Source organism: Nomascus leucogenys, chromosome 22a (assembly GCF_006542625.1).
Source record: "Nomascus leucogenys isolate Asia chromosome 22a, Asia_NLE_v1, whole genome shotgun sequence".
NCBI classification, from domain to species: Eukaryota; Metazoa; Chordata; class Mammalia; order Primates; family Hylobatidae; genus Nomascus; species Nomascus leucogenys.
Window position 1 is genome coordinate 70280865 of NC_044402.1, and position 24614 is coordinate 70305478.

Consider the following 24614-nt stretch of genomic DNA (forward strand, 5'->3'; position numbering starts at 1 on the left):
CACTCAGCTCGCTCCCCAGCCTGGATCCTGCAACCACTGCAGCTCCAAGCTGTGCCTATGGTGGGGCCAAGTGTGCTGCAAGCAGCTTCTGTGGCTGGGTGCCAGCATTCAAATGAGGGGGATGCAGTGGCACCCGAAAACTCGGAGACACCAGCAACCACAGAGCCCCAAGGGGATGTCACAGCTTCTGCTTGGGGAGTGCCAAGGTCTGGGCCCCCAGAAGGGTCACAGCTCTTCACTCCCATAGTCTAGTGAATGGGAGCATGTCACAACTCTTTTCATTCCCGCTACCCACAGCTCTGTGAGCTGGCCAGGAGCATGTTACAGCCCTTTTTGCTCCTGCCATTTGGTGGGTAGGTTCTTGTCCCACAACCAAGAAGAATGAAGTGCATGGACACCAGAGAGTCAGCAAGGCAGAGAAGAATTTTATCAAGTGACAGAAAAGAGCTCAACAACAAGAGGGGACCTGAAGTGGGTAGCCTTCTGTGTGAGAGGGGGCCTGAAAATGGGTAGCTGCCTTGTGACTGAGTCCATGGTTTTTATGGTCTCAGAATGGAGGAGTGCATGCTGAATAGTCCATGTGTGGACCTGATAAAAGCACCATTTGATTTTCGAGGAAGTTCTCACTCCAGTCATGGACTCTACCTGAGACTGCAGCTCGGTTTTCAGGCTTTAAATTGTCTGTGGTTTGGAGTTTGGGTTTCACCAGGGACCTGGCCCTGTCTGCCTAGGAATTTGTCTGTCTCCTGCCACTATCAATAATCCTAGTTTTAATTTTTATCATTTTTAATTACTTTAGAGTAAACAGGTAAAGATGAATCCTAACACCAAATAGAAAACTTTTTAAAAATTCAATCAAAATAAACGTAGACCTAAGAGCATAATAATTTTGAGGGAAGAGACGATCTAATAAATGGGAGCAAAAAGGTAGGGTATCTCTTTTTTGCAGCCAGAGTAATCATTTCTAGAAAAAAATCTTTTTTATAAAAAGTCTCTGAGCTGAAATCTGAGTTAGATTATACTCTGTTGTGTTTCTGTTAGTGATTGTGAGATTTTTATTCCTACATCATTACTTTTGTATGCTTTTATAAGACCTGTTTTATGTATATATGGCATATTCCCTAGATTGCATACCTCTGGAGGTCCAGGGCTATGCCTCATGTTGATTCAGGGGCTAGCACATGCTATGTGTGTTGTAGATGCTTACTGGGTTTCTTCCTGAATTACTGTAAACATAAGAGTACCAGAGTGGTAGCTGGACCAGACTGTATAGAGCAGAAGAATGACTATCAGTGGGCACTGATATTGATTATAGGATTAAACTGTAGATTCTACTGTCTTCAGATTAAATGCATGCAGTTTACAGAATTGACATGTAGAATATTAGTTATGTAAGACAGTGCATTCACTGTAGAAACTGGAAGTGTAACACATAGGAAATATGACACAACAGAGAGAAGGAACCTGAGCTTTGGAGTCAGACAGACTTGGGTTTGAACTTATAACTTAGTAAAAAGGGATAACTCCAGCTACTTTATAAGGTTTTAGTAATTATTGATTGAGGTTGTGACATTTCAGTGTTAGGCACTTAGCACAGTGGTGGATACTTGAGGTCTCCCTAAAATACTAGTCTCACATTATTAAGTGTTATCCTGCATTTTTTGACTGGAAAACTCAAACGTCTAAAAGTTGTATAGACAAATGACTCATTGTTTCCCGTTTTAAAAGCTAACCATTTTTATTAAAAATACAGATTAATTGCCTTTTTGTAGTATCGTGCCAAAGAGAGCAGCTGGTTTATTAATGGACTACCAATCATTCTAAAATGATCTAACACCAAAATCTGCTTCTGTTTCAAGCAGCTCCAAAACATAAAACAAAGATGAGCAGGCCTCCTGTTGTTTTTCTGATTTGTAACAGTAGAAGCCTGCTCACCAGCTGTATTTGATTTATGCAGCTTCACCTCTTTAAATTGGCTGGGAAGTCATTTTGTACTATGTAATACACAGTACTTTCAACTTTAGATACTTGTGAAAAGTCTTGATTTAATATCGGAACTTTGTTTACTATCATTTAAAGATCATTGGTCATCTTACATTATAAAAATAAAATTTAAAGATTGATTCAGTTTTTTAAGCATGTAAGTACATGCTTGTTTGATGGCTCTCAAATCTTTCATCATATGTTGCCAGTCCTGTTAGATCTTGTGCCTTCCACCCATCTATTTACTACAGATTGTAGAGAATGAATGCAAGTTTAGGCCCAAATGCTATTTGACAGAGGCCAATTGATGAAAATTCTAAGAAAGAGATTTTAGGAGAAAAAGTCTTCAGCCTATTTATAGGTTTAGAGGGAGGAATTAGCAATGAAAGAGAAGTTGAAGATGTAAAAGAGAAAGGAAAGATTAAGAAACTTTTAAAACAAATTTGGAGCCAGGCACGGTGGCTCATGCCTGTAATCCCAGCACTTTGGGAGGCTGAGGTGGGCGGATCACTCCCTGAGGTCAGGAGTTCGAGACCAGCCTGACCAACATGGAGAAACCCCGTCTCTACTAAAACTACAAAATTAGCTGGGTGTGGTGGTGCATGCCTGTACTCCCAGCTACTTGGGAGGCTGAGGCAGGAGAATCACTTGAACCCAGGAGGTGGAGGTTGTGGTGAGCCGAGATCGCGCCATTGCACTCCAGCCTGGGCAACAAGAGTGAAACTTAATCTCAAAAAAAAAAAAAAAAACCTCAAAAAGCAAAAAAAAAAAAATTGGAAAGGATATATAGTTTGCTTATATAGTCTGGGTCCCTTCTTTATTGTATATTATATTAAGACCTTGTAAATATTAAGACATGTTTTTTAGTCTTGTGACTAGATTTGTGCTTTATAAAGATGTATGGAGGTTACATCATGGAGAGAACAAATTTGAGTTAAGGAGACGAGTTAAGAAACTGTTTAAGAACCACTTCTCCCACTCTGTGGGATATAGACGAATATTATATACTGGAAATGAAGAGGAAAGACCAAAATCATGAGTTATTTAGGAGACAGAATCCATATGATTTGGGAACTGATATTGTGGTATGAAGGTAAGAGTGTGATATAGAATGACTCTTGGCTTTCTGACTTGGTGACTAAATAGATTGTGGAGTTATTGAACCAAGAGGAGGGAGATGATTCATGGAGAAAATAACAGTTTACGTTTTTGGCACATTGATTTTATATTGTCTGTGGGACATTAAATGGAGATTTCTGAGTGGCATGAGTACTTGTGTCTAACAGTCAGGCAAGAGATCTAAGCTTGCAGGGTAGTCAAAATTACTGCTTAAATCATTAGGAAAAAATAGTTTTAATGAGAAGAGAGTTGCACTGAGAATAGAACCTTTAGGAGTAGAGGAATAGACATTGAAGGGGTAAGTGAAGAAAAAAAGATCCTTAGAAGGAAGGCTGAGGAAAACAGTTAAAGAGGCAGGAATGAAACCAAGAGAGAGTAGCATTAAACCAGGGGAAAGTAGGCGTTTCAAGAAGTAAGTGGTTAATGTCAGAAATCATAGAGAGATTCAGTACCATACTTTATCTCAGCAACAGTATAGTTCATACTGAACTATAGTGTAGTATTGACAGCATATATTTTATGGAGCAGACAAAGGCTAGTTCATGATATTTATTCTCTTTCATTATGAGTATAGAAGTTTGGGAGCTACAACTTCATCATATTCCAATTTTAAAGATAGTGCCTTAGGACTATCTAGTCAGGCATTAATTGCTATCACAAAAATAGAAACTCCACATTAATATAAAAATAGGAAATCATGCAGAGGTTTATGTGGACATATTAATATTTAAATATGTTTATACTTCTTTAAAATTAATTGTATTTGTCTTCTTTTTATTTTGAAGAGTTCATGTCTCTTGGCAGTATCAATTGGCTGGGAAGGAGGTGTTTATGTACAAACCTGTGGTCACACATTACATATAGATTGTCATAAATCTTACATGGAATCATTACGGGTAAGTTGATTGCAAAAATTTTTTAAAGGTGCATGTATCTTTCCAGGTATTAAATCTTTTTATAGTATATGCATCCCAATTCCAGCTCATCTTTTTAGGTGATTTTGATTATCATATAAACCATCCAGTCTCACTTTAACACAGACCTGTTCAACTTCAAGGATTTTCATTTTTTAATTTCATTTTAGCAACTGGCCAGACGCAGTGGCTCATGCCTGTAGTCCCAGCACTATGGGAGGCTGAGATGGGCAGATCACTTGAGGTCAGGAGTTCGAGGCCAGCCTGGCCAACGTGGCCACCTGGCCAACCTGGCAAAACCCTGTCTCTACTAAAAATACAAAAATTAGCCGGGCATGGTGGTGTGCACCTGTAATCCCAGCTACTTGGGAGGCTGAGGCAGGAGAATCACTTGACTTTGTGAGGCAGAGGTTGCAGTGAGCTGAGGTTGCACCACTGCACTCCAGCCTGGGCAACAGAGCGAGACTCCATCTCAAAAAAAAAAAAAAAAAAAAAAAAAATTTTTTTTTTCACTTTTGCAACTGACGTCCATGGCTGCACTTTAGACTTTGCTACTCTCTCTGAAATATGAAGCTTTAATATCCTACCATATCATCTTATGATTATCACATAAGTTCTCTTGTCTTCACTGTCATTATTGTGATTTGCCTCTGACATCAAGATCTATAGTCCTTTAACCCTTTGAATTTTTTGCTAGTGTATTAGCTCTTTGCTGTCCTCACTTTGTTGTGCTATGCCCATTCTATTCTTGTCAATCTCATTTAATCAGCCTCCTTTGATTTTAGACCCAGTCAGCTATCCCAGCTAGAAAAGTCATAAAACTAGGTTAATGATTATTATCACAAACTTGTGGCTTCCTATAACAGTGGCTTAGACTAGGGTTATGGGCTATAAATACTACCTATTAATTCATTTACCTGTCTTTGATCAGTTCCCTCTCCTGTTTTCCTCAGCAGCTATTCCAAACCTTTGCCTCTCCAAGATTCATTTCCTCTTAACAGATTCTGTCTCTTCCTTTGTCATTAAGAAAACAGTGTCTGTTGTCACATTCCCTTAGATTCCTATCTTGCGTTTCTATTCCCTGGTAAATGAGTCCAACATCCCAACCAGTCTTTTCTTTGCTAGTCTTTGAGGTAGTACTGTAGCCCTTCTTCTGTTCAGGAATAACTTTTCTGCCTGAGCTCTGATAGACCTTTCTCCCCAACACCTCAGGGGCCTTGATTCATCAGTAGGTAACTCTTTTTCTTCTGTATTTTCAGTTTTTCTGCCTCTTCTGCCCCTTCTCAGCTCATCAGGAGCTGAGTTCAAACCTCTCCCATTCAGAATCCTTCCCTGGACATTACATTTTCTTATTTTCCTATAGCTGAAGACTTCTCTTTCTCCTTCAGTGTAACTTTTATTTTATTTATTTATTTATTTATTTTTTTGAGATAGGGTCTCACTCTGTTTCCCAGGATGGAGTGCAGTGGCTCAATCATAGCTCACTGGAGCCTTTACACTCCTGAGTTCAAGCAGCACAACTTCTTAAAAGCAACTTCTTAAATACAGGTCTACTATATTCCCATGTTCCTAACTCAGAAGCAGTAGATATCTCTTTTTTCCTTCCTATTCCTCACCTCTCACTTTCAGTCCATTACCAAAATTCTATTGATTCTGACTTCTAAATCTCACTTGACTATATTCTACCTTCATTAATCCCACTGCTACTTTTTTGTATATGCCTTCCTCGCTCATCTTGATTATAGGAATTGCTTTCTTACTGATTTCCTTACTCCGGGTGTAACTTATTTACTACATTGAGCTTTCTAAAATTTAAATCAGCAATATGTGTTGTCGGCTTAAAATCTCTTGCTGTCTTCCTCCTGATAGGATAAAGTTCACTATTCTCTGAATGGCATTCAGGTACTCCAGGATCTGGTCTTGCCTATTGCTTTAGTGTTGTCTTCCATCAATTCAACATTAATAAGCTAATTACTAGTTCCTTAAGCACATTATGCGTTATTCATATCCCTGTATTCAACTATTCCTTCAGCAAATACTTATTCAGTATCTACAGTGTTCCAGATACTATGATAATCATTGTGGATACAATGGCACATAAGGCACAGTTCCTTCCCTCAATGAGTTTACTATGTATTACGTAAGAGAGACAAGTAAACAGTTACAGTACGCATGTTAAATGTTAGGTAATACACAGAGTCTTTTTTTTTTTTTTTTTTCTCCAAGATGGAGTCTCACTCTGTCACCCAGGCTGGAGTGCAGTGGCACAATCTCGGCTCACTGCAAGCTCCACCTCCCAGGTTCACGCCATTCTCCTGCCTCAGCCTCCCGAGTAGCTGGGACTACAGGCACCCGCCACCACGCCCGGCTAATTTTTTGTATTTTTAGTAGAGACGGGGTTTCACCACGTTAGCCAGGATGGTCTCGATCTCCTGACCTTGTGATCCGTCCGCCTCCGCCTCCCAAAGTGCTAGGATTACAGGCGTGAGCCACCGTGCCCGGCCATCTGCCAGGTGCCAGAACATTTTGATGAAGTAAGGCGCTTGAGTGATGAGAGATGAGACAGGATAAGTAGTTAAGGTTTACATTGTAAGGGGCCTTCTGGTCCATTTAAAGAATTTAGACTTTATATAGATTCCTTAGAGAAAGCCATTAAAGACTCTTAAGCAGAAATATAAAATGTCCAGAAGAGTCTTTGTGACAGTTGTGTAGAAAGGGAATTGCAGAAAAGTAAGAAAGAATGTGGTGGGGGCTTGGACTTACTCATGTCTATGAAAATGGAGAGGAGAATATAGATTTGAAATATATTTAGAAGGACAGTCTTCTGGAGCACAAGGGGGGAGAATGAAAGAACGTGAGAGGTGATGATGACACTGAAAGATTTTGATTGGAAATAACAAAGTCTCATATTAGACATTAGACACTGGACATATTAGGTGATGTAGTGGTATGTTTGGGAGACTACTTAGGAGGGAGATGAGTAAAGGTGATAGAAAGAAGAAAGTAGATGGAAGGATTGTTGGGGTTAATTAATATTTGTGATGGGAGAGGGCAGGATGCTGAAGGAGTTGCCATGAGTCTCTTCTGTGTAGATTGGAGGTATAACCTCATGCTCCTAGAGTAAAGGGGGCAGGGGTGGGGAAGGTGAGTGACTTGGCAGGTGAGGAGGTGGTTTGAAAAACCACTTTGGGGGCCAGGTACAGTGGCTCATGCCTGTAATTTCAGCACTTTGGGAGGCCAAGGCGGGTGGATCACCTGAGGTCAGGAGTTTGAGACCAGCCTGGCCAACATGGCGAAACCCCATCTCTACTAAAAATACAAAAATTAGCTGGGTGTGGTGGTGAGCGCCTATAATCCCAGCTACTTGGGAGGCTGAGGCAGGAGAATTGCTTAAACCCGGGAGGCAAAGGTTGCAGTGAACTGAGATCACACTATTGCACTCCAGCCTGGGCAACAAAAGCGAAACTCCGTCTCAAAACAAACAAACAAAAAAACAGAAAACAAGGCTGGGCACAGTGGCTTATGCCTGTAATCCCAGCACTTTGGGAGGCCGAGGCGGATGGATCACGAGGTCAGGAGATCGAGACCATCCTGGCTAACACGGTGAAACCCTGTGTCTACTAAAAATCCAAAAAAAAAAAAATTAGCCGGGCGCTGTGGCAGGTGCCTGTAGTCCCAGCTACTCAGGAGGCTGAGACAGCAGAATGGCGTAAACCCTGGAGGTGGAGTTTGCAGTCAGCCGAGATCGCGCCACTGCACTTCAGCCTGGGCCATAGAGCAAGGCTCTGTCTCAAACAAAACAAAACAAAACAAAACAAAACAAAACAAAAAAAAAAACAGGAAAACCACTTTGGGATTGGATGAGAGAGTGCTTCCTAGGATGTAGAGAAAGAGTGCCAGGCAGTATGCAAGGAGAAAGTTGAGGTTGGAAACAGTTTGTAGCAAGAAGGCATTTTATTTTTCTCTGACAACACTCAGTTTGAGTGCAGAATTGGAGACGGCATACATTGGATTAATTTAGTATGAAGGCTTTGTTTGGTGTGAATGATGAAAGGACACGTGGAGGGTGAGTGTGAAGTGTTGCCATGAGTTTTGAAGTGGTAGACAATGGTGTGCAGATAGGATAGGAAAAACCTGATGAACTGGGAGAAAAAGAAGGGAGTAAAGGAGGTGGAAGTTGGTAGTCAGAATATAAGATGTTTAAATTTAATATTTTCAGATCTCGAATAATTTTGAGTTATTACAGGACAAGGATGTTGTTATGGTAACAGGTGCTGGAGTAGAGTGGAGGCCAAAACTATAGGAGCTGATGAGGTTAAGGAGCTGAAGGACTAAGGTATAAGATTGGTTGTATACATATATAGTGAAAGTGCATAGGAAGATGCAGGACTTGGAGTGATGAGGAAAACATATCGAGGTACCAAAGTCTTTAGTGGTTGCAGGCAGTAGGTGGCAGTGAAAAGGAAGGAAAAGGATAGTATTGCTAAATGACATGAGCCACAAAGACAAGGGAATGCAGGAGTAATGATCTCGGGCCAGCACCAGAGGGTGCTGAGATGTGAGAGATGTAGGAGGGTGAGTTGAGAGGGTTTCTGGGGGTGCTTCAGGAGAGAACCTAGCTTCAGTTACAGCAAAAAAGAGTATCTAGCATTCTTTGGAATTAAGGCTGTCAAGAAGCTTATCACAGAATGTTCTTCTGTGACCAGGACCGTTGCCCCAATTTTTTAGCACACTCTTTTTCATGTATTTTTAAAACTTAACTCACAAATCATCTTCTCTGGGAAGGCTTCTCTGTTGTGGCATTTATCACACTATAATTTATTTGCCTGATTTTGCTTTTAAATCGTGAGTACCTTAAGAAGGAAAAATGTATCTTAACTCTTTATGCTATCACCTTGCACAGCATTTATCACATAGTAGGAGCTTAGTAAATGTTTATAGAATTGGATTTAGGAAGATATGTTGTTACATTTTTAAGGACTTAAAAAGTTAATGTCAAAAAGTGAAAAACAGAATTCATAGTTCACTTAGTTAAAGTACTTGAGATGCAAGATATAATGAAATGAGCACTAACTCAGTTGTCCAATCAGTTGTATTTAGCAGTTAGACCCCTTAGAAGTCACTTTTTTTGAGGCTTATTTACTCTCAAAAGCTATTTATCCTAGATCAAAGAACATGAGCATTGGGATAATCTTCCCAGTAGTCAGTTACAGATTATGAAAACAGGGGTATGGGGTAAGAGAAGGGCGACCCACTTTAATGTGGCCTGTTTTTTGAATTATTCTTTATCTTAAATCCACATTTCAGATTAATTGCACCATCACTTGAATGTTTCATACTGAAAGAAGAGTAAGATACTTCAACAGTGTATTGGTGAGGGCAAGTGTTATGTAATTGCTATGATGTAAGAAGTCATTTGGTGAACTTTAACAGTTTAAATGAAGGATTTTGTTTATTTCTTTATGACATATATTAGAGATGTCTTTTTTGTATGGTTTGTTAATTTACTATAAAATGGGTGGTATAATTTTTCTTTTCTATGAATGTGTATATCATGCATCTGTATGTTTATTTCATCTTTTAGAATGACCAGGTTCTTCAGGGCTTCTCAGTGGACAAAGGAGAATTCACGTGTCCCCTCTGTAGGCAGTTTGCTAACAGTGTTCTTCCATGTTATCCTGGAAGCAATGTGGAAAATAACCCTTGGCAACGTCCTAGCAACAAAAGCATACAAGATCTCATAAAGGAAGTGGAGGAGCTGCAGGGACGACCGGGAGCTTTCCCAGTAAGCATCAGTGTAAGGCATAAATATCCTGGTTAACTCAACTCTGATTTTCTGCTTTCATTTTCATTCAGTTTATAAGTTTCTCTGGACTTTTACATATTTTGTAGAAATTGCTTTTAGAGGTTTTCTTCTATTTATACTTAAATAAAAGTAATAGAACAAATTATTATCAAAGGCTATACTTCTCTTTAGGCTAAATTCTGAGTTTTAATATACATCTTCTAGGTCAAGAACCCCTATAGGTTTAGATATAGTTAGGCCCTTTTAAGATGTTCAAGTAGGCCAGGCACAGTGGCTCACACCTGTAATCTCAGCACTTTAGGAGGCTGAGGCGGACAGATAACTTAAGGTCAGGAATTTGAGACCAGCCTGGCCAACATGGCAAAACCCCATCTCTACTAAAAATACAAAAATTAGCCAGGTGTGGTGGCGCTGAGGCAGACAGATCACTTAAGGTCAGGAGGTTGAAACCAGCCTGATCAACATGGCGAAACCCCATCTCTACTAAAAATACAAAAATTAGCTGGGCACAGTGGCACACACCTGTAATCCCAGCTACTTGGCAGGCTGAGGCAGGAGAATTGCTTAAACCCAGGAGCCAGAGGTTGCAGTGAGCTGGGATCGTGCCACTCCACTCCAGTCTGGGCAGCAGAGCGAGACTCCCTCTCAAAAAAAAAAAAAAAAAATGATGTTGAAGTATTTAAAAACAAACACACAAGCTATATATACTCTGTGTGTGTGTGTGTGTGTGTGTGTGTGTATCTCAATATAAAGCACAATTTAATCACTTAAAAATATACCCATGAGGTATATTAGGATTAAGAAGATATATTTACACAAACATGCACATGTATTTACTGTGTGTGTATGTGTATTCGAGAGATAAAATATTGTGTAATTGATTGAATTGTTCATCACAAGTCAGACTACTGTAGGGGGAAACTCATCTTTTATCCCATCCAGTAGGATTTGTTTGGTCTAAATTCTTAAAATAGTTCACCTTCATAAAAAAAAAAAAAATTTAACCTTCATTATAGATTTATGATATGGTCTCTGAGAGAAGTGACAGCTGTGTCTGGTTTATGTAGTAAATTTGTAAAAATTGTGAATATTTGACTTTTGAAACAGAAATGCATACTTTAAACCTAGATAGATTCATCTGACAATTCCCTTTGTCAAGCGAAGACTAATTTTAGAATTTGTGATCTTTTTAAAATTTTATAAATCCAAATTCTTATGTGTTTAAAATATGCTTAAACTTATGGGACATTGATATTATTCTTTGAAAAATGAACTTAAATGAAAGTCGGGTTTTTTATAGACATGGAAACTTTGTTCTAACACATTATTTTAATACCATCATCTCATTGGCTTAGCATAATTTATGTGGTTAATTCATAGTTGGATTACAGTGTTGCCAGTCACAATGTAGAATTAGAATAAAAGATCACTGTTTAGAGAGTATTTTTTGATTGGTTTTATCTTTGTACACTAAATATATTTATAATAGATAATGTTCTGTTTTGACTTTTTAATTTTAATTTCCTACTATGTTCATATAATAAAGATTCTAGTTTTAGACCATTATTAAAGAAAGTGAATATAAACTTTATATGTATGTTTGCATTTTTTTATAGTCAGAAACAAATTTAAGTAAAGAAATGGAATCTGTAATGAAAGATATAAAAAATACCACTCAGAAGAAATATAGAGACTATAGCAAGACCCCGGGCTCACCAGACAATGATTTTCTCTTTATGTACTCTGTTGCTAGGTAGGTATATATAGTATATACTTTTTAGTTTACTTATTATTAATAGTTGATTTTATTATTTAATAAATATTTGTTTTATTTATTTAACGGATGCATATTTTTAATATCAGTTGAAATTATGGCTAGTTTTAGTGCCTGCTAGGATAACTATAACTGTGCAGCTTTCTTTTATTTCCTGAAGAGGTTTTATTTTAATGAAATATTTGCATAAATGTTACTAAGCATTATAGTACATGGGGGGAAGTATGTTACTAACATTTTGAGACAGATACGTACCTCGAACATGTGAGTATTATATGTGAGACCTGTCAAAAAGTGATAATACTGAGAACTAAAACGTTGTAATATGTTAAACACTTTGATTTATGGAAAAATAAGAACAGTAAGAAATAAAAGAACTTTGTTTTAAATAGAAACTGGAAAGATCTAGTGATAACCTAAAAGACAGGAGTTTAGAAAAATCAGATAAGGGAGACGAAGCAAGGGATCAGGCAGGTTCTAAACTTCAATTTGTAGTGAGTAAGGGGCTCAAGAAAGCTGTTAGAAGTGAATGTTTCTCATCTTTCAGATTAGGAAGGATTAGTCTAATTGTATGCAATACAGAAGCAGTAGTTCTAAATAGGAATTTTGGAAAACTTGAGTGAAAATGCAGAACCATAAAAGCAGTAAATAGAGGAGAAACAGACACAACTAAGAACTTGTAAATGCATTCTGCCAAAACTGACTCTGTACATCCTTCAATATCTTTGGAAGCATACTTCAGATTTTATCTAAGTAATATTGTAATAGGTAAGATTTAGAGAGGTAATGTGACTTGAAGTCATACAGCAAGTTTGTGGCAGAGTAGGATCTCTTGAGTCAAGGTTTAGTGTTTCTTTCAGTTGCTATCTTCCTTTTTCCTCACCTATGTTTAGCTTTTATAGGTTCTATTATGTATATAGTTAATCATGGCTATTCTCTCTGGCCCACTCCTGGAACAGAGGGTAACAAAAGAGTAAATGAACTATACATAGCCTTTGGAACCCAGGAGAAATGGAACCAGATTTAGAATAATTGCAGCAAGCAAATTAGAGCTCAAGATAAGGAACATTAGTTGGTCTGAGAATGCAAATACTGGACATGGGTTGATGTAAAAGGATTTAATGGATTGGAAAGTAACTTTGTAGTCTGTATATTCCTAGCCTCTTGTTTATCTAGAATGTTTTTGGGGAAGACATAACATTTAGTATTTTGTTTCTGGAGAGTTACTAGTTACTACATTCTTGCAATAAAAGACACTTTATGTGAAAACAAAACTGAATATAATTTAACTTTGCCAAGGTGCCAAGGTTTTACAGAACTTCCATATGATATTGTGATTATAACATTGTAGACGATTGGGTTGAATATGGATCAACTCAGTTCTGCTATACATATTTATACACATACACAATCACAGACCTACACACATTTATGTTGCTCATTTATTTATGCCTTTAACTTTATTAGAGTTGACCTTTTAAGAAAATCTTTATTGAATGGGAATAATCTGTACTTGGCATTTCCCTGTAGTATGATAAATCAAACAATTTGATTTAAATATAATTTAGTGGAAGTTTTAGATCCTTATTTCTTGGTTTAAGTTTGTAAGTAACTTATAGAAAAAAGCTTGCAGTGATAATGGGAGCTGTGATTGAGCGACTGCACTTCAGCTTGGGCAACAGCAAAACCCTGTCTAAAGAAATAAAAAATAAGATAAACAAATTGACTCAGAAATGAACAACATATATTGAAGGAAAAAAGTATGTTGTATTTAAATAGGTTGTAATTTTCTCAAAACAGGAAACCAGGCCTTTTATGCATAACATATAACTTATTTATGCATAACATATAACTTATTTATGCATAACATATAACATACAACATTTATTCCTAAAAGGTGAACATTAAAATATTTAGCAATATTTAAATATTTAAGTAAAATATTTAGCAATAAACTTACTTTGAATTAAGTTTTGAATTAAATGTAGTTATTTGTAAATGTATAATTCATTAGAACTTGCACGTTTATTTGTATTTAGTATTAGTAATGTGAGTGGAATACAACCCTCATTTCTTAGACCTGAATTTCTCCCTGCTGAATAAGTAATTTTGTTTGCCCTTCAGAGGGTTTGAATTTTGGATACTTGGAAACAAAGTGTTTCTGGTGAGTTTTAGAGCTTTTCTTTTTTTTTTTTTTTTTTTGTAAGACAGTACATGTCTTTTGGTTTTAAATTTTATTTGCATGGTGAAGCCTTGGAGAATTTTCTGAGGGTATCAGAGAAGAAACTGTTGGAAAATCCATTCAAATTTAAAATAATTTAAAAATTAATCAAAACCATTACATTCAAGTTTTAATGTATTTCCAAAATTTTCATTCTCTTGCAAATGTCAGTCATCTAAACAGATAATGGAAACCAAATTGGGGGGAAGAAAGTTCTTTTTTCAGTACCAATCATTATTTTGTTCTTGAAACAGTGAATGACATGAATTTCAGTAACCGATTTTTCCAAGGATTTTTGGACTCAAGTTTCATATAGTCTAGAGATACTGGTGAGTAGCAGGTGGTTTGTATAGAGAAAAATGGAAAGAAAATGGAACATAAGTAACTGCAATGTAGGTGCAGAGACATCTTTAAATGGTGGGTACTCAATAGAGTGAATGTACCTTCATAGGTTAGTTACTTTGTAAACTAATCATGTTCAAAATAAAAGAGATGCTTGCTAAATACCAAATTATGAATCCTTTTAAAAAAACAAAAAATTCTTTCCTAAAACAAGCCTTTTTTGGGGCTTGGTGGGGTCAATACTGGGTTTAAGGGAATGGAAGAGTTAGGAAAAGAAAGAAAATAAACTGCAAGGGCTAAAGAGAATCTTATAATTGGTTACATATCAAAAGAAAGATGTTGTCAGTTCCCATTTTTTTTTCTTTTTAAGCATCTTGTCAGGTACCACTGGGAATTTAGAAGCTATATTTGAAATAGTCCCTGTTCTTCACGAATTTACAGTTTAGTTGGAGAGATGGAACTAATACAACATGAATCTATATAACAGAATATAATTTGTTTTTAAAAATGTCATATAGAGAAAGTACTGTAGAACTTCTAAAGGGAAGATGAGCAAATTGAAATATAAAATATGCGTAAGTCTGTTTTTCCTGTCCCAGGAAGGCTTCCTGGAGAAGTTAAAACTTGAATTGCCTCTTGTATAATATAGGCTGTGGTATGGATGAAGATACTGTTTTGTTTTTTTTTTCCCTGAGAAATTGAGTAACTTGCTCAACTACTAAGTGGTAGACTCAGGCCTTGAACCTAGATCTCTTTCCAGAAGCTTTGCCCTTTTCACCAAACCAACGTGTGTTTGAGAATGTGGGGTGTGTAGTGTGTGTACACACGTTTGCTTTTCAAATTGTGGTCTAAAATAGTGTTGAATGGGGGGTTGAGAGGACAGCATACTTTGGTCATGCAAAAAGAAGCTGGAGCATAGTTAGAGGGGTTTTTAATGTGCACATCTAGGTGGCCACTAGGGTAGGCTTTAAACAGTCTTTCTCATCATTCTTTCAGATGTAGAGATTTTCTCCTCTTTTTTTTTCTTCCAAACTAATTTGAATGTATTTGTGTTAGAATATATAAAAGAGTCTGCTTTTCTTTGACAGCAAAAAGCTCAGAAAACTTCCACTCCCAGCATATCTTTATTTTTGCATCATTCATTGAGGAGGAAAGAAACATAATATTGCTGTGTGATTTTCAGCAGTTGGACATGGGACATATGACCCATTTGTGTGTTCTTTAGCATGTTTCAAAGGACCAATTTTGACATAAATGAAACAAAGAAAAGCTGATATTTAGAGCCATATTGATTTTTAAAATCCTAGATATTGCTGGGTGCAGTGGTGTGCGCCTATTCCTGGATACTTGGGAGGCTGAGGCAGGAGGATTGCTTGAGCACAGGAGTTCAAATGCAACCTGGGCAACACAGCAAGACCTCATCTCTCAAAAAAAATTTTCAAGAAATGTAAAATCCTAGATATTATTACACGTTAATCCTTTGGATAGGTAGTTTTTGATTTTTAATTCAGAAAGAATATTGCATAGGACATCTTCCAGTCATAATCTGGAATAATTAATTAGATTTTACTAGTTTTTTTCAAGTATTCTTTACAATGAAATTCTTAGTAACATGTTTGTCATCCTTTATATTTGGGGATTGAGAAAACAATTGTTCTTATATTTATATTTTAATATTTTTGCAAATATGGTGAAATGTTGACATTCTGGTTTTGACATTCATTTGTAAGTATTGTTTGTGTTTCTGGTTAGCTCTCTTAAAAGTACTATCTAGGAAATCTTAGTTTTTATAAGAGAATATAGCCATTAATTTTTTTCTACAGATTAGGCAACAGAAGATTTGTGAAAACAAAATGTATTGATCTCATTTATATTCCCTTGATGAAGGAACACATGCTGGTCTCCGCTCGCTTTCTGTCCACTAGTATGAAATCCTTGTCCCTGCTTCTTTGCTGGTAGGTTTTTAGAAGTTCAGTGAGCAATGCAAATCGCCTGAAGGGTGGAAAATTCCCTTGTCACACAGATGCCCTTATCAGCAGCAACCAGATGGAGCTCTGAGCTGGAACATTATCGGTGTTAAATTGCTTTTTCTCCCACCCTGAGTAGAGAGGATTAAAGCATTCCTTTAGAAATGGGTGGCAAATGTACAGACTTAGGAATATTAATATTTTTTAACAATTTGCATTTATAAGTAAATACATGGAAATATAATCTCAAAAAAAATCCATGTTGAAAATTCAACCAAACCAGTGCAAAATGTTTTGTTTTAAATACAATAGGATAATAGTCTTTCATGAATTCACTTGCAAAGAGTAAGCTTGAAACTTTTTTTTTCTTTTTTTTTTTTAAGTGGGAGACAATATCTCACTATTAGGGTCAAATGCATATTAGGGTCAATTTTGGTTGTAGAAAATAAAGGTATGTCTAAGTGTATTCATACTGTTGAAGAAAAATACAATTTAAATTATTTCTCAGAGTTGTCATTTATTTTGGCATAATTAATTGGTTCTTTCACTGTTACTGTTTTTGAGTAAATCCTTAGATTCTGCATTAGTTTGATTTTTGAAATGTTGATTTATTAAATATTGCTATTTTGTAAGCTAATAATTGCTAAATACCTTGCAATTTCAGGTCTGTATGAACAATATTGATGGTTAGCCATATCAGTAATTACACAGTGTATTTTAATGAAACTAGTTTTAGAAGTCCATAAGAGAGACTGCTGTTAAATTATATGTGTTGTTCATAGCCATTTCGATATTAGTGATTTTGCTTCTTAATATTGATTTCCAGATACCATCTAACCTCCAATGAATGATAACTATTTCTCTGATAGAAAAATTGGCATGCCTTTGTGTTTTATATGGCAGTAACCACCTACACAGTGGCTGACGTTGGAGTAAAAATTCTTTCTTCATATTCATATGCAGGTTTATGAAATATGTTGCAGTTTTTTTCTTAAGGCCTAGTTTTTAGTATGTGCCAAGAGTTGGGACTTTGCAACAATTACACCATGATGTGTGCAATTTTTTGCAGGTATAAATATGAACATATAAGTAAGGATGGATAAATTGTTCCCTTTGTATTTCTAAATATCAGATAAATATATTATTGATACAACATAAAAACTGCTTTTGCAAAAAGTAAAGTTGAAGAACTTTATTTTTTAGGTTGATTCAGACATGTCAATAAAGCAGATTAATAAAGAATCTTCAGTTTAATGACTGAGATATAATGTTTTACTTACAGAACCAATTTAGAACTTGAATTGATTCATCGAGGAGGCAATTTGTGTTCAGGTGGTGCAAGCACAGCTGGCAAAAGGTCTTGTTTAAGTAAGTACTAAATAGTGCTAAATTTAAAAAATTCTGTCATTTTTGGAAGCATTGACAGGAAAAGTGACATTTTGGTGTATTTCAAATTTTGTCTATGTTATAAATGATCTATTTAGATAGTGATATATACTTTCAATGGTTAATCTTGTACTTGGAAGAATCATATGAATATTTAGCTCTTTCTGGATTATGATTACCTAGCACATAAATGTGATGCTAAGTGACGAGGTTTATACTGTTTCAGAATTAAAGCACTGTATTATTCTCAGCTATAAAAAATTGTCCTTAAACTTTAATTCTCTTAAAGAATTTTTACATTGAATTAAGAAAATATTTTTATAAAGACAATATATGTTGCCCACAGATTTCTATTATATTATTGCTATTAAGGTATTTGTGCTATATTTTGATGTGTGTATTAAAATGTATTGAAATTGCAGATGTTTGCTTTTTATATATACTTTATGTTATAAAATGAGCATAATTCTTCAATCTTGTTTGTAAGGATATATTTGAGAGAAGTGTAATTTGTAATTTAAAGTAGATTTTTCGTGAGCATGGCGGCTTTGATGCTATCATTTTTTAGTCATTGTTTAGAGAATTAATGTGCATAGTAGGAATAATATTACTGAATGTCACCATATAGCTGATTATTGGCCCCAGATCACTGGAGTTGAAATGTTACCTAATGTGATTGGTGTAGGAAATAAAACTTGTTTAAAACACATAATATATTCTTTTGAAAAATGAATATATATTCTTAAATACTAAAAAATAGTATTAAAAATTATCAATACATGTTGATTTTGTAACAAAATATATTATTTCAAAAAATATGTAATTTTGAATTGATTCCAAAGCAAAGGGATGATCAAAAGCACTTTAAAATTTCTTTTTTTAATTTTATTTTATTATTATACTTTAGGTTTTAGGGTACATGTGCACAATGTGCAGGTTTGTTACATATGTATCCATGAAAAGCACTTTAAAATTTCTAACATAAAAGCAAACGTATGTGAAATTTTAACTTGGTTATCTTTAAAGTCTTATAAATTGCATTAGAATTTGATATTTTCTTTTGGATTGTCACTTTATTCCTAGAACTTAAGATTTTGGAGGTGATTATTTTTATTTTTTAACTGAGTATTGACCCCTTTACACATTCATCTAAACCCTATTTCTATTCAGTGCTTTACTAGTATGTTTCAAAGGAAGTTGTTGATATTTGGGAGTTTTAGTTTCTAATCTGTTTGAATTAATAGATATAATAATCATTTTAGTTATATAAATTATTCCTTCTTGTTAATTTGTTATTAATTGATGTTTGGCATTGGCTGATAATATTCCAGAAACTGTTGTGTTACAAAGTGTTTACTTTAGCGAAGGGTTTTCTGTTTTTAAAAATCTACTTATTTTTTTCTCTGAGGCACTTAAACTTATCTAGAGGCTTGTAAATAATGAATTTATCCAGATTCCTGAAAATAGTAATAAAATTCTAGTGGTAATCACTTTAATTACCAGAGTCAATTTTGTAATTTAAATTGTTAAATTTATACTTTCAGACTTTTGCTTCTTTATTTTTCCCTTTACTAAATAAGAAATTATACTGTGCCAGTATAGAAAAAGTCATGATAAAGTTTATCCTAAATATAAGTTAATATGTTTCTTAGTTTTTATATAATTTATTATTGTTCAGTTACTTATTTATCCTAATATTAATAAAAGCAGCCTGTAAGTCATATATATATAGAATATGTTGTATATATACAAAATCCCACTATCTTACAAGTGTATGAACTTAGTATTTGTTATTTATTCAAATCAAATTCAAACTTAAGTTGTACACCAGGACTTAAATTGATGATGATTCATGGGATCTCAGTGCAAATATCTCATTTTTTTTCATCTTACAGTGCAACTTCAGTGGTATTATTAAAAAAAAAAATCTATCTTTTTTCTAGGGAAAAATCTTATTGTATTCATATTTTCCTTTTCCCATTGATTGTTCTTTATAACTTTTTGAACATCTCATTTTTAATGTTTTTTCTTCCATAATGTTTTTGAGGAGAGTGAGAAAATGCCTCACTGATTAAGCAAATGATAAGGGAACTTTTTTTCATTCTAAGAATATCACACTTTTGAAATACTGTTCTGTTACGACATTTTTGTCTAGTCAAGAAAACTTTTAATAAATTTTGTCTAGAAAGGATTGCGTAATGCCTGGTATATAATTATGGACACACACACACACACACACACACACACTGGGGGAGAAGGGAAGAAGATTGTTCTTTCTACAACAATGAAAGCAGAAAATATTAATGGCCAAATCTCTACTGAGAAATAAAATTGAAATGGAACAATGCCATTCACCTACGTCTTCAAACATTTTTAAATAGTTGAGAGTAGTTACCAGTGTCAATCAAAATAAAAGGTCAGTCCTAAAAATACGTGTCTGGGAAATTTTCCATAGTAAAAAGTTACTCAGATTAGCTCACATAGCAGCATAGTGTGGTATTTTAATAATATAATATCCTACATTTGTAGTTTTAAAGTTTGTAAAGTTCTTTCACATAAATTATTTAATCTTTAGAACAACCGTGTGAAATAGATGTTATCTCTTTTTCTTTTTCTTTTTTTTTTGAGATGGAGTCTCGCTTTGTTGCCCAGGCCGGCGCGCAGTGGCGCGATCTCGGCTCACTGCAAGCTCCACCTCCCGGGTTCACCCCATTCTCTTGCCTCAGCTTCCCGAGTAGCTGGGATTACAGGCATCCGCCACCACACCCAGCTAATTTTTTGTATTTTTGAGTAGAGATGGGGTTTCACTGTGTTAGCCAGGATGGTCTCGATCTCCTGACCTCATGATCCGCCCGCCTCGGCCTCCCAAAGTGCTGGGATTACAGGCGTGAGCTACCGCGCCCGGCCATCTCTTTTTCATAGAAAAGGAATCTCAAGTTCAGAGTGATTGCCTTGCCAAGTCACACAGCTGGAAAATATCAGAGCTTGCACTTGAGCCCAGCTCTTCTGACTCTAAATTCAGTTATATAAGACATATCTCCGGCCCTTAAGTGTCCCAAAGGATGCAGAACTTTTAAGACCTTTCACTCGCTGGTTTAGTCAGACACTCTACTGTACAACATTGCCTTGGGATCTTTCCAGGCCCTTATGTGCTAACTCTCCTATTTATCTTGTCTATTTTCGTTTGTCAGCCTTTCACCTTCAATCCTTTTTTGTTTGTTTGTTTTTGTTTTTGTTTTGGGCCATTTTTTCAGACATTTTTGCAAGTCCTGAGTCCTTCTGCACTGGATACCAGTTAGCTCTTCTTTGTTCCTTGCCAGCTTGCTGGCTGGTTCCCCTTGCTCTTGCTATGGGCCATGTGCGTTAGTTCTCACATATAGCACAGCTGCCAATTCCTAGGTCAGAGCTCTAGCCCTCCTCCTTACCCACCAGGGAAGATCAGGCATTTAGGACCTTGTATTCAGCACATGATACTGGTTCTAGAGACTGATTCTTATCTGCTGGACTTGTATTCAGCAGATGAGACTTGTTCCAATGCCATGTCCACCAAAAACTTTGCTGATTCCAGCAGTGAATTTCCTAGAAGTTCTAGGAAATTTAGAGGTTTGTGATCATATCTATCTGCCGGAATCTGTGAAGCTTTTGGTGGACAAGGCATTTGAACAAGACTTTGAAAGATAAGTGAGGTTTAGAGTTTTTGTTACAAATTGGTATATACAGTAAGTACCACCAACTTGGTTAGCAACGTATGTTGGAAAAAGCAGATGTAAAAATTAAAGGCATAACTTTTTATTGAGAAAAATATTAAGCTTACTGTATTAATTTCTTCATTAAAGTGATTTGAAAGTAAATATGACACTCCATAAATTCTAGTGAAGTTCACATGCTTTCAACACATTTTTGGCATGATATGCTCAGTGTATTTCTCAAGTAGAAATTGTCGAAACCATTGGCAATGCCATTTGATAAATTATTAATATTGGAGCATAATATAAAAAATTATTTCATTTGTAGGTAAACGTCTTTTCCAGTCTTTGGGTCTGAGAATTTCTCTGCTTATTACTGTCGTTTAACTAAGAAACCACAGTTCATGTCTCAAATGGATTCCATGATTTTATAGAAAGATTAAAAATGAAATGTTAGTCAAGAGAGGATGAGGCAAACTCTTGCCTTGACATTTTCATTTGGGAAGTTCTGACTTAATTTTGATGTAATCTATGATCTGATCAAGAAATTATGCATAGTCACTGCAGTAAATAATTTCTACCAGATTTGCTATTCATAGCAAGCAACCCAGCTTAGATCTGTGCAGGCAACTTAAAATAGTTCTACTTGCTCAAAGAGTGAATTTTTGGTGAATTTAAAATTACAGAAAATTAGCCAGGTGCGGTGGCTCACTCATGTGATCCTAGCATTTTGGGAAGCTGAAGTGGGGAGGATGGCTTGAGTCCAGAAGTTGTTAACAGCCTGGGCAACATAGGGAGAACCTCATCTCTAAAAAGAAAAAAAAAAATTAGCTGGGTGTGGTGGCGTGCGCCTGTTGTCCCAGCTACTCAGGAGACGGAGGTGGGAGGATCGCTTAAGCCCAGAAGGTGGAGGCTGCAGTGAGGCATGATTGTGCCATTGCACTACAGACTGGGTGACAGAGCAAGATAATGTCTCAAAAAAAAAATTATAGAAAATTATTTTGACATTAATTTCTCCCTACAGTTAATCAGCATAAAGACGTTGTTAAACAAATAATGAGTTTTTACAAAATTACCCTTTTATTGTTGAGAGACAGGGTCTCCCTTGTCACTCAGGCTGGAGTGCAGTGGCACAATCATAGTTCACTGCAGCCTCAAACTCCTGGGCTCAAGCATTCCTCCCACCTCAGCCTCCCGAGTAGCTAGGACAGCAGACACACACCATCAGGCCCGACTAATTTTTTAATACATTTCTTTGTAGAGATGGGGTCTCACTATGCTGACCAGGCTGGTCTCAATTTTTTGGCATCAAGCAATCCTCCCACCTTGGCCTCCCAAAGTGCTGGGATTATAGGCATGAACCACTATGCCTGGGCTAAAATTACTTTTAAGTAGTCTGGCCTTATTCTTTCACACTTCGTAGTAAAATTCTGACACTGATGGCTTGTGAAGGCCTTTTTCAAATTTAAAAATATCAATTTCTGCAAGCAGATTGAACCACAATTTTGTTCAATTTTTTTTTGTTACCATAAAAAAGGAAAATTTGGCCATCAAATTATTATAATGGTCAAAAGGTATAAATTAATACAAAAATGTGTAAATTGTCTCCTGAGACTAGTTATTGATCAGATTTGATGGCTAAAAACTGATTTTGTGGTATTTGGGAATGTTTTAGGTTCTGAAGAGCAAGTTGGTGTGTATTTAGGGCCAACATGAAAGATGCATATGTGGTGGAATAGACAACAGCAAATTAGGAGTCATAAGCATGTGCTTAGGCAAGACGTTTTATGTTTTTGGCTTCAGTTTCTCATCTATAAAATTAGTGTATTAGACTGGATGATCTGTGTCCTGACAGATGTTCATGGTTGTTAACTGTTACATGTAAAGCTCAAATCTGGAGCTTTTCCCCCCTGTTAATTAACATCATTGACATTAACAACAAAAGGCAAATAGCTGGACTAGGGGTTATACTCTAGGAACTTTTAGAATTATACTTTATCTACAGTCATACACTATAGAATAAATCAAAGCTTGGAGTTTTTGTTGCTCTTTTCTTTTGATACATCTTACACATTCAGAAGATTTTGGTATTTTGTTTTATATTTTGCTCTTCATTTTAAGTAGTGCATAAATAAAAAATAGAGGCTGTCAGTGAAATCACACGATACATAGAATCAGAATCTTTGAGCTAAAAGTTACTTAGGAAATCTCCTAGGCTAAATATTATCTAGCTCAGGCATCTTGTACCTACTATTCCAATCGTTTGCACTCTGCTTGAACACTTTCAGAGATAAGGAGTACTTTTTGAGATAGGTGAGGAGTTTGGTAAGCCTTTTAAAGGATGGTGATATTAAAAGGCAGCATAGTGTAAACTAGAGAGTGAGATTCTGTTCCTCATTAATACCCAGTCAGAGGATTGTTGTAAGAATTCAATTTTATAATATATATTCTAGTTTCTATAGATTGTAAATGTCAACATTAATATTTCTCCTATTTCAACACTATAATTGTCAAATTAGGGGGTGTGTGGATAAGGAGAAGGAGCAAGATAACACTTTTTAGCTCAATTTTTGTCTTAGTCTATAACAATATACCACAGACTGGGTGGCTTATATACAACAGAAATGTATTTCTCACAGATCTGGAGGCTGGGAAGTCTAAGATCAAGGCTCCAGCAGATTTGGTGTCTGATGAGGACTTGCTTGCTTCCTCATACATAGCTGTCTTCTCACTGTAACCTCACGTGGTGAAAGGGGCAAGAGATCTCTCTGGGATCTCTTTTATAAGAGCACTAATCCCATTCATGAGGGCTTCCTCATGACCAATCACTTCTCAAAGGCCCCGCCTTCTTATACTAACCTTGGGGTTAGGACTTCAACATAGGAATTTTGGTGGGACATAAACATTCAGTCCATTGCAGTTTTTTTTAAGGGACTTGACAAACTTTCTTTTGACCTCTTCAGAGATGAGATTAGGAGGACAGAATGAGATTTATCTCCATGATAAAGTTTATCTGTTGAGAACAAAATACATTGTTAATTTGGAGAGGTTTAAGAATGTGGCATGAAAATTTAAGTTAGAGGAGTGGCTTTAAATTTTCTTTAAGGCCTTTCTGAAAGTGCCATGATTTGTGACTTAAGTAGCCAGGCCTTTCTATATTTATAATTTGGGCATTCTAAGAACCAAGTACCATAGATAGTAATTTTCACTATCAGGACATAGGGGTCTTTGGATCTTACTTGGCTTAGGGCAAGGCAGCTTCTTTCTTCTGCAGTTAGATGGGACAAACCCTACCTCCATTTTAAATGAGGTGCTTAAATAAGACCTGGATTCATGGAATGTGCCTCTTTAGTAAAGAGGAAGTTAGGAGTCCTAAGAACTGACCTCTCTTCCTAGGACTACCTATATGCAGAAGC

At 36.0% G+C, this 24614-nt stretch overlaps 1 protein-coding gene across 1 annotated transcript in view; it reads left to right on the forward strand.

The window, feature by feature from the left end:
• The window catches only part of UBR3 (ubiquitin protein ligase E3 component n-recognin 3), a 254404-nt gene that overhangs the window by 167066 nt on the left and 62724 nt on the right, over window positions 1–24614 (forward strand). The window contains exons 27-30 of the mRNA XM_030802267.1: window positions 3888–3998; window positions 9601–9813; window positions 11439–11575; window positions 17409–17494. Of these exons, the coding sequence (XP_030658127.1) occupies window positions 3888–3998; window positions 9601–9813; window positions 11439–11575; window positions 17409–17494 (547 nt within the window). The remainder of the gene's footprint in view (window positions 1–3887; window positions 3999–9600; window positions 9814–11438; window positions 11576–17408; window positions 17495–24614) is intronic.